The 16,274-nt window shown below is 41.7% G+C and overlaps 1 protein-coding gene across 2 annotated transcripts; it reads right to left on the bottom strand.

Annotated features, from left to right (window-relative positions):
* Nucleotides 1-153: 153 nt before the first annotated feature.
* On the bottom strand, nucleotides 154-15,726 carry kiaa0232 (KIAA0232 ortholog). Of its 2 annotated transcripts, none has more exons than XM_011487738.3 (8): nucleotides 15,360-15,726; nucleotides 11,728-12,302; nucleotides 9,631-9,771; nucleotides 8,247-8,316; nucleotides 7,505-7,589; nucleotides 4,026-7,398; nucleotides 3,758-3,867; nucleotides 154-2,867 (listed from the first exon to the last, which is right to left on the bottom strand). In XM_011487738.3, exons 2-8 carry the CDS (start codon nucleotides 11,962-11,964, stop codon nucleotides 2,768-2,770), a joined length of 4,116 nt encoding a protein of 1,371 aa, XP_011486040.2. In that variant the 5' UTR covers nucleotides 11,965-12,302; nucleotides 15,360-15,726; the 3' UTR covers nucleotides 154-2,767. The 2 variants fall into 2 exon arrangements, with proteins under 2 accessions (XP_011486040.2, XP_078792809.1); XM_078936683.1 differs by having other exon boundaries at nucleotides 11,728-14,315; nucleotides 14,406-15,366.
* Between the last annotated feature and the right edge of the window lie 548 nt (nucleotides 15,727-16,274).

Genomic DNA, 16,274 nt, shown 5'->3' with positions numbered 1-16,274 from the left:
ATGATGAACATTACAGACCTCTTACAGCAGTTTAGGTGGAACAACTTCTAGAATGTATGACTGGAATTGTTTTAGCTTGCACTCTAGCACCACCAAGAGGTGAAGCTGCAAAGCTGCACACTCATCCATCCTCCAATGAGACATCGACTCGTGTTGAGGTTTGGTTTATTCCTTTATTAGATGTTAAGAAAACCCACAATGAACCAAAATAATTTAAGTCTGGGTGCATGTTAAATCAGAACACTGCTACTGGGAACAGATGATATTCAGGAAGACAGAGGGAAGGGCGGAGGAGGAGCATCATGGGGGTGGAGATGAAAAGACAAGGACAACTGCCTTTTCGCTGTTGGACATGTTCTTTAGACCACAAAGCATTTGACACTCAGCACACCCGTTGACATATTTCTGAACCCTCGCTGAATGAGTTTTCCCATCAGCCATGTTTTTGCATTGAAACACAACCCATAGAAAATGGAAGAAGAAACAGATGAGATGAAACCCATTCCATCCAAGTGCTTTAGTTTCCTGCACACGTTCAGACTAAAACACACAGTTGTGGCGTTTTCGCTAACTCTGCGCTTTTGTCATTAAAAAAAAAAAATGTATTTAATCCAACTGATGAAAGGTGGAGTGTGACGTTGCATGCTCTGATTCTCAGTGACATTCTGCTGTTTGTTTTCCTCAGGTGTCCATCATTCCAAAAAATATAAATCCACATGCAAACATGAAGCATGACTTTGTTCTCTCGCGTGTTTGCATGCACCAAGGTATTGCATAGAACTCTGGGCTCCACAATTGCATTCCGCATTGGTTCAGTTTTTCTCTTCTATGACTATCGCTCTAGAACTAAGGGCAGCTACCTCGCCGGATGGCCGACAAAAAGAACGGTCAATGTTTTACAATCAACAAAATGCTTTTGGATGAATGCATCGATGCTCTGTCACAGGTCTGGATGTGGTTATGTTACGATAAAAAGTTCCTGAGTGACTGTCAAAGAAAGAAGACATGGCGCTGAGCTTTTTTTTTTCTTCTTTTTTTCCACTACCTTCAAACTTAAAGTGGCAACAAACGCGAGCCTTCACAATCTTTGCATTTACGTAAGCAGAAGCCATGCCTACGGTAAAACACCTTCACCTGCGGCCGTGCTTTACCAAGCGCACACATTTTTAACTTTACGCTCATCTGTACTTCGTGTTCCTGGTAGGGAACGTCACTGAAGTCACGATCCTCACAAGCATTCTGAAAATATATATTAAAAAAATAAACCACAAGTTTAATGTTGTCATTTAAACCCTAAGGTTATGGAGGGCTATTGCGCCTCACCTCAAGGATTTTATTGCCAATTCTACACAAGGGTGGTTTGGTTTCTATCTCTGATGCTTTCCAGTTGAAGCTCTGCGGACTCTGCACCCTGAAAACAGAGTCTCTGATCTATTTTTCAACAAGATATATCATAAAAACCAAGAATTATAAACACCTCAGATGGTCAGATAAAAAAAAAGAAAGAAATTCTTGGTGCATTTACAGCATCTTTTTTGGTTTTACATTTGCTCCATTGTCTTTACTTTATGCTGGTTTGGTTGTAAAAAGAAAATAAAAAAAAAAATCACTGATGAGGTTGGAAGGGGGGGGCACCTACTCAAAAAGATGCACTGAAATGCCGGGGTTTATTAGCAGGCAGTATTTCTGCCTGAGCTGTTCCAGCCCGGTAAATCAGCGGTCGCGGCACACAGCGAGAAGCTGTGGTCACACAAAGCCTTTCAAAGAGAAAAAAACAAAACAATCTGACCGCCTGAACTTGAAACAACAAAATGTTTCCATCAACTAAGAAAAGCCACAATCATGGAACTGCAACTTCAAAACACCTTGAGCGTGTTTGTAGCACCACTGTCTGTACCACAGAATTGACAGAAAAGAAACCAAAGTTTCGGTTGTGACAGGCTTTGGCCAAAATGGCTGTAGTCCTGATTTTTTTTTTTCCCCCCGATGGATTTTCCCAATTTCTTATGAAGCAAAGCAAATTCAAGTTTAGTATCTTTTCGCCAGCAAACTCCTTTTGTTTTCCGGTTATTTTATTTTTTTATTATTAATATTATTTCAGTCTCATAAACCACACTGTCTACTACTAGCTTTGAAAGACTATCACCATTCAACAATGCGACTTGTAACTTTTCACACATGAGGAATTTACAGATATTCAAGAAAAGCTGCACACATTCTCTACTTCACATTCAGAAAGTCATCCAAACAAACTATAAATTAAACTCTCAGGTCCTTGCATAAATTCAAATGTCTCTTTCTAAACGGTCGATGGAAAGTAGAGGATGCATTGGCAGGCGTTCCACACAACATTAGGTTCAACTAGAAAAAGCGGAGTGGGACCGGCTGGACAAACACTTGCACAACCATTCAAACACCATCAGCCATCAGAATCTTAGCTCAAACTCAAAAACATGGGAACAAAGGCAGACATGAATAGAACAAAAAACAATTGTCCAAACTATTTAGCTGTGAGACTTGAAAACAAGTGCACAGAAAAAAAATGATAAAATACACATCTTCTTATGGCATCACTCAAAGACAGAACCTTTTTTTTTTTCCTTTTTTAAGGGGAATTTTCCTATTTCCACTCTTAATGTTGATCTGATTGTTGATTACACAAGGTTTCTTAAGTTAGTAAAAGAAAACCAACAGGGTTATTGTTTGGGTTTGAAGACATGTCTCAGAAAATTAGCCTACATCAGATTTTCCCAGCTCTCAGATGATCCTAAATCTTTCCTGGAAGATGTCCAGTCACAAGAGTGGAGGAGTTGCTCTCAGAGACAGGCGTCCTCTGCAGAACTGGAGTATTCAAATGTTGCTGCTCCCTAGAGAAAGACAATGTCAGGTTACTACACCACAAAAACAAACAAACACTATACATTCAAGTCAGAAAAAGGCTAGCGGAAGAGCAAATGGATTTGAGCCTCAGGTCTCCTGTGATCTTTAAAATATTTGTATATCATCATGTTGATGCTTTCAAATACTGCCTGCCCTACAAAATATTGTATTCCCCTTGCACATAAATACTATGGTCTAAAACAGCAAGGTGTACTACTTATAAGCATGAGATACGGGGTAGCGTGCACACACAACAGACAAACAGGCAGGCCACAGGGCTAACATCTAGATGTGTTGGTGTCCATACTGTTGCTAAGACATTTCAAAAACCTCAAACTTTGAGTCTGATCAAAAATACTAACAAGACCTATTGGCTTTAATGTCCGAATGCTTCAATCATCAAAACAAGGCAGAAACCAAGGCTAGATTCCTGTCAGCTCACAATACAAACATTTCCCAGACTCAAAATTTAAAAAATAATCCAATCTTTAGATCAGCTCCAACACTCAAACCCTACAGCCAACTTTTGATCACGTGATGTGAAAACTTGGATCTCACTGCCTTGCAACCAACAGAATCTCCTTTCATTTTCACTGTGACGCCCACTGAGACGGTATTCCCCCAGCAGGTCACCTGAACCGTGCAAGCTAGTCCACATGTACCTGCCCCCTGAAAAGCCTTGTTTGAGTCAGAATCGTTTCTAGAGATTGTGCTTCTTTGTTTAAAAACAATGCAACAGTCCAAGTCTTCAGGGGGCCGCACTGTCCAGAGTAGATCTGACAGAAAGAAAGGTTCAAGTCCAGTTCTGCCACACACTGTTCTATGAATTCTATGTGATTCTAGTCCCTGCAGATTTAAAAAATAAAACCCCTTCTACCTGTACACTGGGATCCAGGGAAAAGGGGGAGGGCAGATTGTGTTCTGCCACCAACAGTCGTTTTGTTGGCTTTCTGTTCCTCCCTGTCCACGAATATTTAACAGGGAAAACTGGAAAAGAAGAGCAGGATTTGGTTAGCCAGTTTAGTAAAGCAGACAGCTGTGAAACAATGTAAACAACCTCTATCCAAATAAAACACTTCTTTTTTTTTTATCTCTGATTTTGTTCCACACTGACAGTAATCATGAATAGTGTGTGCAACCCTTACCTCTGGTACATCACCAACAAAGTCATAAGCCATCCCGTATTTGGGGATGGGACCTTTTGGTGAACTCAAACAGGACTGCTTTTCCGCTGCAGATTCTTCTCTTTGAACCTTTCCAACAGAAACGTCCGTCTGTCCTCCAGCACTCGATGCGGCTGCTGCCGTTTTGCAGTCTAAGCAAGTCTCTTGCTCAGCAATCGGCAGGAGGGAACTCGAACCCTCCTGTGAATCCAGAGAAGTCTGGGCACTTTTCTCCATGCCAGACTTCTTTAACCTGGGTAGGAATTTACCAGATTCCAGTTCAGACTTCCCGTAGTAAGGGCCCTCACATTCTGCATCCTCCTCCAGAGGTTTGAGGTCTGCCTGAGGATCATCAAAGACATCCACCGGTGCCAGGGCAGGAAAACCCGCTTCCTCTTTGTCAGTTTCAGCCTCTGAATCACTTACTCCAACAGGAGATAACTCTGAAGCTGATATTGGTCGGAAATGGGTCCTGGGAGAAATGCGAATGGCCCTGTACTGCGTCCGGTTGATACCATACATTTGAGAATGGAAGGGTTCACTCTCAGAGTCCGAGCAAAGAATAGACTTTGGCTTGAATCCTGGACTGAACGAAGCCATGTCCTCAGGCTCAAAGGAACACTCAACATGGAGGACTTGAGAGAAGGGATTGTTCAGGTTAAAGGATGCAAAAGGGTACTCTAAACCTTGATCCTCACTATGCAAGCCTCTGTAAGATCCTAGCAAATCTTCATGGAAGATCAATGAAAATCCCTTATTCATTCCATCCCCACTTCCTCTGATGGCTTGGTCACTTTGTCCAAATGACACAAGAGGCCTCCATAGGGGCCTGTGCCCTGGGGCAAAGCAGCTGCTCTTGTTCATAAACACATCTTTGCCAGTGATAGTGAGCAGGTCTGAGCTTGAAGCAGTTGCAGCCGCACATTGTAGCAAGCTACCATGAGAGCCACTTGGTGGCACAACAGCCCAATTCTTATCACTGCTTAGTGTTTTCAACTCTCCGTACACCCCTCCGAGAATGAATGATGTGGTCTCCTTGTCAGAGTTTAAGGCCCAGGGCTTGGACGGAGTCATGTAATCCCCGGCACCACCCACCTTGGAGAGGTTGTTTTTGGCCAAGTCTTGCTCTTGCTTCTTGCCTTCCCATAGGTGATATTCTGACCGCTGTACTGCTTTTTTCTGAGGCCTCTGCACTGGAAGTCCTTTAGTCTGATCTTCTAGACAGCTGCAACAGTAAGGGCTTGGCTCTTGTGAGAAGAGACCCTTGGTTGATTTTTCTGCTCCAGGCCCTGAAATTGCAGCTTTTTCATTTCCAATAGCAGTCCAAATGTCTTTTATTATCCCTGAGCTGTAATCTTCACTCTGTTGGTTTCTGTTGTCCAGGAACCCCCCAGTGCTGTACTGTTTGCTGTCGTTGCTTTCCAATGCTATGCCACAAACAGACTCCAATTTAGATATTTTGGTGAAGGTCTGATTGGACGCTGTGCTAACACTGACCTCTTCACATTTTTTAACAGAGTCCTCCTGCAGAAAATCCAAGATTTGGTCATCTCGATATGTAGCAGGAAGAGGAGGGATAGCACAATCATTCTCGTCATTGCCAATCTGGGCAGCATCTTCTGCTGTAGCGTTTCCTTGCTCATTGTCTGACCGAGTTTCCTCTGAATGTGACCACGGACTGCAAGTTCTTGTTGATAAGTTAGAACAGTGTTCAGTTTCATCAAAGGCACTATTTTTGGTCCATATTAACAAGCGAGACTGTTTATTAGAGTGTGGCTCGAGACAGCTGCTAGAATCCGTGTTGTTTTCGTGACCGACAGACAGTGACTCGTGGGGAAGAGGAAAAGTGGGGCTGTCATACTGCAGCTCGAACAGATTGAAGCAGGATGAGTTCAGGCCTGATGGTTCACTGGTAGCTTCAGGAGCAGGGGGCTCCTCAACATTTCCAGACAATTTGCTCAAAGTGAAGGACACACTATCGAGAAGAGGGGAGAGTCGAACAGGAGAGTCTCCAATAAAGCTTTCTCCATCTACGTCTTCGGAAGTGGATGGTGAATAACATCCCCAAACTTGAACCATGTTTTCCAGATCCTCCATTAAAAAGCCAACAGATCCTGAAGCTTCCTGTGAGTCTGCCCGTATTGCACTTTTCCCTTGCTGCTCAAGTCCATCTAACACTAAACAACATCCTGCCTCGACCTCTCCTTGCTCCCTGCTCTTTTGTCGAATCATGCTTAAGATCCTACTCTCTTGTATTGAGTCTGAGGCACTAGTATCCAACATGGATTGATAAATATCAACTTCATAGAAGTCGGTGAATTCAGACAGATGCTTGTCATCTAAATCTTTTCTTTCCTCTGGCTGAGGGCAGCTTAAAGTCCCAATGAGGCCAGCACTTTCATCTTCAGCTTCAACAAGACCTTCCACGAAGTGCCCATCTACAAATGAGCCTGCAGCTATGTACGCTCTCTGGTAACTCTCACTGGCAATACAGACACCTTGGATATTATCTGGGAACCTATCCATTTCAGATGTCAAGTCATAGCCATCTGCAAAGTCTTCCTTGCTTCGATATTTCGTTTCCAGCTTGCTTTGATGGCTGCTGAAAGGTATGAGATACTCTGTAATGGGCTCAGTGTACCAAAGTGGCTCCTCCATGTATTCCTTCTTGTTTCTGGCCTCAACTCCGGACTCTTTTGGTTCCAAACAGCCTGGATCTTTACGAATCTCCTTTAGCGGTCTCTTCCCCTTTTTGTAAAGCTGGGACTGTTTGCTAGCAGCACCACCGATGGCGGCAGTACTGCTTCCTCCTGGGTTTCTTCGCTCCTCTTTGTCAATAACCTTCGCCTGCAGCTTCACCTGCCCACTGTTGCGTGTCCTCTTATTCTTTCCAGCCTCCCTCGACTTGTGCCGCATTCTTACGTTCTTGTTTTTGGACGACCTTGAGTCACCCTGATTCCCACTTGAGCTTGAGCCTGCCTCACTGGAGCCAGACGACCAGGATCTGGGTCGGTATTTACCCTCAGATCTGTGTCTATTCTGTCTCTTTAAGTGAACAGTAGATTTGTCCTCTGCGGATGCACCCCCTTGGTATCTGTTTTCTTTCTCCTTTTTGCTTCGTCGTTGCTGGCCTCTCTCATTGGTCACAGTAGTGATGATGCCACAAGCTTCAGAGTTTCGCTCCTTTGTGGTTTCACCTTCACTGTTGTCTTTGGGGGAGGAAGTATCTGTGCTGGTTTGTGGGGCTGCAGAGGATGAACTTGAGTATGAGCTGGCCTTCGCCTTGTTCCACACGGTCATAATTTCTTGGAGACAAACCGGTTTCTCTGACAACGGAGGAAAGGCTTCATAGTACCTGCAAAGAAAATACAAAAATTGAATCCAAACAGAAAAGAAAGTCTCAAATACACACTCTCAGCGCATGTTTTGATGATACATTTGACATTAAATGCATTGCTTACATTTCCACCTGGTCCTTTGAAGATGGAGATTCAACTCGCTCTGGAGACTGGGAGCCATCAGATTTCTTCTGAATACGCTTTTCTTCTGTGATGCAATTAAACAACAAAGCATCCAGTTAGAACACACACCACTTAACTTGCTTTGACCTTTTTAAAGTTCAACTCCAATAATCATTTGATCTATTTTAAAAGCATTCCTGGTGGTCTTTTAATTAAGATTAGGCTGTTTTTTAAATAAAAAAAAAAACTGTGTTGTTTTCTAGGACAGTTTCTGCAGAGTGACAGTAGTTCATTATAAATTCACCTCTGAGTTGTGGGCGGGACTGTTGTCATGGAGTAAGCCTGCCCTTACTTCCCATCGTCCCTTTGTTTACACTCTCCAGCTATCTTACAGCCCCTCACACCCCCAATTGAACAATAACATTGCATCAAAAATGGCGAGCAATATTGAAGCTATCCAACCGTACAGTTTTAAGACAAATACCAGCTCAGACGAGGAAAAGGAAGACGTAGATGGATTTAGTCTGAGTTGGAGCAGGGAGGTTGTGACAACCGATTATTACATCTACGTCACAGCTACAAGCTTTTGCCTGATTCACAGCGATTTGAGTAAATAAATACTCAGAAAAAACATTTTAAGCTTAATTTTCCTAATATTTGTCCTCCATAAAAATCCCACAAGAACATGCAAAATTGGAGAGGTTCTTTCAGCATTTTTGTCAGAGCGCCACAGTTCTCAAACCTTTTTGCTTGTTCTGGATGTCCTTAAGTTTAGTACAGAGCTCTTCAACCAGACTCTCAATTCCAGAATTCTGCAAAGACAAAACGACATTAGATTTAAACAAAAAAACAAAAACAAATAATTCCTAATAGAGAAAATATCTTTAGATGAGTTTAGGCCTTTGAAAGGGCTGATCTATATTTAAACAAAATAATCTGTATGAAAGCAGTCTGCACGTTTTTGGCCTAGACACATATAGCAGTTAAAGGTGATAAAAAAACTGGCAAAGTAAGCAGCCGCACATAGGTCCGTTTAAGAATGCTCAGTAACGGCTGCGTTACATGTAGTACTGATACACATATACATATACAAAGCACACAAAAGCAGAATAATCACTTCCTTACTCTAGTCACTACAACACATTCTGTTAGCTCCCTACACTGAGAAGGAACTAATCTGAACAGAGCATTAGCAGATCTCTACAGTTAATATTTGGATTTGGCCTTTAGGTTTTTTCTGCTGGAAGCCCTTTCTGACTTAACCAGATTGCGGCCGTAACCCAAGATCGTCCCGTTCCGAAACTGGAGCAGCAGGCGGTGAATTTAAGAGCACGTGTGAGTGACTAATATAATCCAGCAATCTTTAATTGACAAAACCGCGAAATGTCAAAGTAAATGAGTGTTTCCTCTAAACAGCTTTTCCTTTTTTATAATGGTGCTAATGCTGATCAGCTGACAGCCTACAGGCTGCTGTGTGCTGATTGAAAACTAAAGAGCAGCAGCACTGCATAGCACTCCAGCAGATCCTTCCTCCTCCCTCAACTCAAAACCTGTAGGTCCAGTCCTGCCAGAGCACAGTTATCAGGACTATGAATGATCTGGAGTAGTCACGTTCCTTTAAGGGTTAATTGTTGAGAGCGTGGAACACCACTTCAGAAGATTTGAGCATTATCTGGTGTGACATGCGTGTCATTCTTCAAATATGAAGTATGAAAAAACAGCAGCTGCTTTTAAGACAGTTTGATGTTGTTTTAAACCCCTTGGGGTTTAACCATAAAATGTTGGGATCAAACCGAATGTTGACCCCAGAAAAAGACAAAAGGTAGAGTAATCCAGGCTTTTACCGATATACTTTGTTTTGTGTTCTTCCCTTTTACAATGCTTTGACTTAATGGTCTATTTGCTCTGATTGAGGCAATTAGGATCTGATTACATTAACAAGTCATTCCCTCAAATTCCTGACTTAATAAAAAAAAGCTTTTAAAAACCAGAAGAAAAGAAACGAGTCAAAGCCAAAATATTATGAAAAAACAGTAAAACTGAGAGAAAAAATTCTAAAGAAGCCGAACACTACGCAAGAGCATTATGTTAAGAGGTGCCAAGTTTACCAAACCAACAAATCTCACTTCATCAGATGCAGAGCGAAGGCATTGCACAGCAGCTTGCTTCTTCATTTCTTCCAGACTCAGGTCGGTTCCTCCTTTTTTCTTGCTCCTGCCCCATTTTTTCCCAGCTCCCTTCTCCCATCCCAGGAAGATGTCGTTTTCCTTTCAAAGAAAAGGCAAAGTCAAATATAAATGAATGTAAAAACTATTTTACAGATCAGAACTGGTTTGCAACAAAATTCAAGTTGAGGACTGCATTTCAAAATTGTAACTGCACAAAACAAAAAGAAAGTGGTTGGTGGTGCAATTTCCTTGGTGATTGAGAAAGATCTTATGTCTCTTTGCAGGGTCCAGACTCAGGTTATTCTGCAGGAAGCATCCCTGTGCAAAACTGAACATTTTCAGGGCACCAGAAAAAAATCACTTTCTTTCTTGCAAGAAGAATAAATCACACAAAGAAAGTTTTTCAAAAGCAAAATAATCTAAACTTGAAAAAACACTTCTTAGGGTTTGTTCAGACAGGAAAAGTCATTTTTGTCCAGATTGATTCTGTTTAATTTCGTCCGGATCAAGTCCCGAATTTTGCGTTTTGTCTGTATTCAGACTGGCATCAAGCGGCTCATTCAGACCAGAGCTTGCAAACAAAACCATGTGACTAAAGATCTCTTTAAAGATCCCACACTAAAGATCTCTTAGAACTTTAAATTTAGATTTGGAACGTCAGGTACAACACTTTTTACTTGTTACTTCGGTACGGCTGAGGCGTGCTGCAAGTTGGTTACTTGCAAGGAGACGTGCCGTGTGTACTTAAACTCAGAGGATGCTAGCAACTTAAGTAATGAGCAAATGTCGGGTATGGATGATAACTGTTAATGTTGAATAGATTGTGCAGAAAACAGTGAGAAGCTATGTGTGTCGAGTTCAAGTGTTTGTAACGAGCCTGAATACATATAATCTCATGTCAATGAGTTGATGTGTGTCAATGTTGTGGTGTTATGTTTTTAAAAGAATTGTTGAGGAAACTACAAGGTAGCCTTTAGGGTGACATCAAAGCATGTGAGAAGTGTTTTCAGCTGTTCAAATAAAAGTTCTAACAAATAAACAGTTGGACCTTTTTCCTGCTTGATAAAACAATGGTTGCTTTACATTTCTCAGCGACTTGTCCGTTGCTTCATTCCTACTCCAATCACGTTTGGGTTCAGTTGTTCTGCTCCGATGACGGATTCTATTCAGACTGAGGAATCACAGAGCGAACCAAAGCACAGTCCAATTGGAAACGAACCGAGACCACCTCCAAAGATGGGTCAGAGAGCGGTTCCTGGTCCCGGACCAGGGCCCACTTGGGCGTATTCAGACTGAAAATTTGTTCTGGATTATCGGGGGAATCTAACTCTAAATGTGTCCAGTCTGAATACACCCATGGTGACTAGATTTCTTTTACCATAATTTAAGATTTCTTGTTAAGACCATTTGTCATATCCCATTGGCAGAATTTTTTTTTTTGTGCTTATTTGAGGTAAATTTGCCAATGGAGTAAATGCTTTTGACTTATTTCTAAGGGCCCCGTTTTTGAGTGTGAAATCTGCAGTTAGTCAGTTCAGAGCTGTTTACAGTGATCTTTATAAAAACTGCAGACTAACCTGCTGCAGTTCTGTGCAGTTTGTTCCTCATACTGTCAGTATTTGTTGAGACCTAAAGTGTGGCAGGTTTGAAGCTTGAAGTCAGCAAACCGGTTCAACACTTGAAAATGTTTGGGTCCTTCAGAAAGCTCTAAGAAATTGCACTGGGTCTTTGGAAGAGTTGCACTTCAGCCTTTGAACACAATGTTCTCATCTGAATCGAGAGTGCAGTGTAAGCGAAGACTTGTGATAACTTCTATTGAAACTGAAACCTTTGTTTACACAGGAAAACTTCAGCAATAAAAAAAATTTCACAAGAGCGACGGCTTCTGCAACCCTGATTTCAAAAGCCTTTGTGCAACCACGCGTCACATTATCAGTGTCCCACACACCTTAGCTCTGATCCAGCTGTTTCAGTAAATATACATTAACCCAGCAGTGGAAAAAACAAAACTCTGTTTTTGCATTGTGACATATTTTTAAAGACTTTGACGCTCACCTGGTCCTGCAGGTCATAATCATAGCTGTCATGCAGGAGGAGGCTGAGAACGTAGCGGGTGTAAATCATAGCATCAATCCCACACTTCTCAAGCTCCTGGCCGAGCCAGCTCTGCACTGGACCCAGCGACTGGAGCAGGGACATCTCTGAAGGAGGCAGGGGGCCCACAAGAGGATAGGGGCAAGAGAAGTTCTCAGGAGGAGCAGGACCGTCTGAATCGGTGCTCACTGGACGCATGGGACCTCAGGTTTTGGCCATTGTCAGGCAGAGCAGCATTGTGACGGAGAGCGACGGTAGGGTGGCAGGTGAAGGAGGAAGGAGAAGGTAGAACTTTCCTGGAAGCGGGGAGGGGGCTCACTTCAGCAGGATGCACTGAAGGGGCTCTACATGGGGAGGCATGTAGGATCTTTTGTTTTTATTGCTTTTAGCAAAAAGAAAAAAAGGAAAGAAATTTCACTCGTGAGGCATGGCTTATGCTGCTGACAGATTCCAGCTGCAGAGGAAAACACAAGACGTGTTTAAGTCTCAGTCGGAGTGGTCCATGTTGGGACTCGGCCTTACTTCACCGGCATCAGCTGAAACAGAAGAAACAAGGAGTTTTTAAAGACTTTGTCAAAGTTGAGATAAAGTCCCACTTTAATCATCTTTTAAACTATTTTCAAAGTGTTCCCATTGGTCTTTAGATTATGACTATGCTGCTTTTAGCTAAAATTAAAAAAAAACTGTCATTTTCGAGAACATAGTTTCTGCAGAGCGGCAGCAGTACATTCGTAAATTACGAATGGAGGCTGCACCCTTTTGATTGGCTGGCCCTGTCGTCACTCAGCAGCAGCATTTTGATAACTACCCGCTGAAACCACGGTGAAGTTAGTTTTAGGTTGGATATTCGATGGACGTGTGCATGATATGGCGAAGATTTTACATCAAACCTAATACTAAATTACAATAAAGCATTTCCTCATGTTGTATTTATTCTAATTTTTCAATAGCTGTGTGACCATACCAACACCATACACAAATTTATTTTGCAATCACAGATGCTGAATATTTTATATGCATTTTTTAATTAAAATTTCAGAGGTTCACGTATGAATTCTGGCTTTTTTTTTTCAATAGCTCCCAAAATATGTGACCCAACTGTGTCCCGAATTGTGGCCCTGACACCCCCAACATCAGACACACCACTGTTTTGAAATTGTTGATGATAAATATTTTATATAAATTTTTGTATTAAAATTCTAGCAGTTTTAAAATGAATTTTGGCCATTGTGTTAATAGCTCCAAAACCATGTGACCCAAAAAGATGAAATGTATGCCGAATTGTGGCACTGGCATCCCAACAGACACTTGAAACAAAAAAAAAACATAAGAGCAGCAATCTCTGGCAAATAGCAGGAGAAAGGAAGCACAAAATAGTTTTGTTTTCTTGTCTCAAATATCACTCTTGACCAATGCACTGCACTCTCGTCCAATGGACTAATGGGATGCATTTGGACTCGTGGGGTCACACAGTTAGAGTAAATTGAAAAAATGGCCAGAATTCATATGGGAACCTCTGATAATTGAATATAAAAACTCATAAAATATTCTTCATCTAAAGCTGCAAAGAAAAAGTGGTGGGCATTATGTTGGGATGTCAGTGCCACAATTCAGCATAAGTTTCATTTTTTAGGGTCACATGGTTTGGAAGCTATTGAAAAAATGCCAGAATTAATATGCAAACCTCTGAAATTTTGATATTAAAAAATTTTCAGCATTAGGGTTGCACGATATGGGGAAAACTACCGATCTGCGATATTAGTGATCAATATTGCGACGACGATATAACTTGTGATTCATGAACAAATAGCAAAACAACCAAAAACATCATTTGCATTTCACTGCTACCGTTTCATTTAAATTAGAGGCCACGTAACCTAAATTACACTCCAAATGACCCTCGTCTACATAGGAGACGACCATCTAACATAAAAGGGCTCCGTCTGATTGGTCAAATGCATAAAGGGATTTATTTGATTTATTAAATACTTCAAGCTGCCATAAAATTGTTGATGCACATTTAAGTTTACCATTTATTGCAATTTTCACCTTCGTTTGTGATTAGCATATTGCACAGCTTGATATTGCGATAACAATAAATTTGCCATTTATTGTGCAGGCTTATTCACCATCTAAAATTGCAAAAATAAATGGGTGTGTCTGGTGTTGGTACAATTCGGCATACATTTGGAATCCTAAGGTCACATTGATTGGGAGCTACTGAACAAAATACCAGAATATTAACTTCAAACTTTTATTCTGTAGTCATAGCAAAATAAATAGGATCCTATGAACACAACTTGATGAACCTGTTTCATTGTAATCCATTTCTTTAAGCAAAACAGTGAGTCTAAGTTATGATCTAACATCACCCCATATCAGGCATTTGTTAATTTATTGACGGTCCCTAAGAGACACCGCTCTGGTTCCGCGCTGAATGTTTGTCGAAAATCCAACATAACTTCACCGCCGTCACCCGGTGAGGACGTCAAAGGGCGAGATAAGGAGCTCCAGTGTGCCATCATGACGTGTCAGCAATCCACACGGTTCTGTGGGACAGCAGCGAGTGCGTTAAACGCAGACGGTCAGGAGTTTATAGGTCTGCAATCTTGATAGAATAGTGGCTAAATATGGCTGACCAGTGTCTCCAAGCCAGCTGTTCGCGTGCGCATTAGCTCTGGTAGCTAATTTCTGCCTGAAGGTTTCCACACAACCCCTAAATGACCCAAGAATCCTTCCAACAGAAGCGGTCTTTTTGCCGTTAGATGGGAACACATGAGACTGGAGTGCTGTGGCGGGAATGTGCGAGTATTTTTTGCTGCGCATTGAAGTTTTGCGCAAAAAACGGACAGTTTACGGCAATAAATAAAACTGCTCCGAGTTTGAGGGAAAAGCCGCTAATAATACAACCTTAACTTTGGTGTGCAATTATAATGCCGAATTTCGTAAACGTCAAACGTAGTTCAGCGTCCGACAAACTAAAAGGATTTGCGTCACTGGCAGTCAAACGACAAGGTTAGCTTGACCACCGACCTTTAGCAGATGAGCTATGCTAGCTACATTAGCTTCCTAGCGCTATTCCTTTTCTGTCACTGTCCTCTTTATTTTAATCATTTTAATTAGCATGACGATAATTTTAGGCATTGGTCTCAGCTATCGCGTCATAATAACCCCATTTAATCCGGTTGTTTAGTAAGATAAATTTATCACGGGTTTTATAACGGCGACATACATAAACGCTATGACGGTTCTCCATAAAATAATTCGGAATAAACAAGTCAAGAGAACATATAATTCGCTTAAGTTTGTAGACACAAATGGAAACGCGGGAGATAAATATGGCAATGCCAAAATCCAAGAACTCTTTTAAAACAAATTCCAACCAGCTATAGCTAGCTAACGCTAGCCGTCACGTAGCTACGCTTGTTGTGATCAAGGGGGAGGAACGGCTTCCCGGTACCAGAGGACTGTCAGACGTTTTTCCCTGCGCCGTTTCGTCATAACTAAAAACACTAAGACTACTAAAAATTAAACACCAAAATGGCCAAGTGTGCGCGGAGACGGGAAGAAAGCCTGTTCGCCGGTTTACTTACATGCCGTGGGCTGAAGTCGAGCGAAACAGCGAAAGAGGAGCGGCTATCTCTCTCCCGCTGCAGTTCCGAGCTCGAGCTCTGGAATCCGCTGCGGTAGCATCGCGTATCATGGAGGACGCCGACAGAAATGGCGCTGTTTTCACATCCACCGTGTCTCCGACAGCAGCAGGAAAACCAGCCGCATTCGGGCTCCAGCCGACGAGAAGTCACCGACGGGCGGTGTGGACTAGCGAAAGCCACTCTGTCCGCCGAGAAAACCCAGTTTCCTTAAGAAACATTCCTCTGAATGCGACACCTTTCGCGTTTGTATCCAAGGCAACGGGGCGAAGCTCCGCCGTCCTGGGAGGGCTGGTTAGTTTCTTCCGCTGGAGTATTACATCACAAGTCCAAATAAGTAGTCCTTTTAAAATTCACACCCACGCTGAAATGAAACCAATACAGGGCAACTACAAAAATTAAAGTAAATAAAAATAAATTAATAATTCAGCTTGATTAATAAGAAAATAATCACAAAAGAAAAGGTAGGCTTTATAAAACTATAGAATTAATCCATCCAGCCCAAATATAAGTTCTTAATTTTAGATGTAATATTAATTAGCACAAAATGTCTGTACCCTTACTTGTACAACATTTGTCCACATATCAAAGTAAATAAAGTAAATCTATGTAATTTTTCCCTTACTTTCGTTTAATTTAAACAATAAATCATCAACATAAAAACTACATTTTACTTTGAAAGTCAAACTTTAAGTTTGTGAATAAACCTGTACTGTCATTGTAATGATAAATGAAACTGTTGGGTGGTTTTGCCTTGCTAATTTATAACAGTCAACAGCATCATTTTGGTTTTATTGTAGTAAATAGGCTGTAACTGATTCTATCTGGTGAGGATGCGCCAAACACATAAGCACACTA

Source organism: Oryzias latipes, chromosome 18 (assembly GCF_053564925.1).
Source record: "Oryzias latipes strain Hd-rR chromosome 18, Olatipes_Hd-rR_3.1".
Lineage (NCBI taxonomy): Eukaryota > Metazoa > Chordata > Actinopteri > Beloniformes > Adrianichthyidae > Oryzias > Oryzias latipes.
This window is presented reverse-complemented; position numbering and strand designations above follow the sequence as displayed.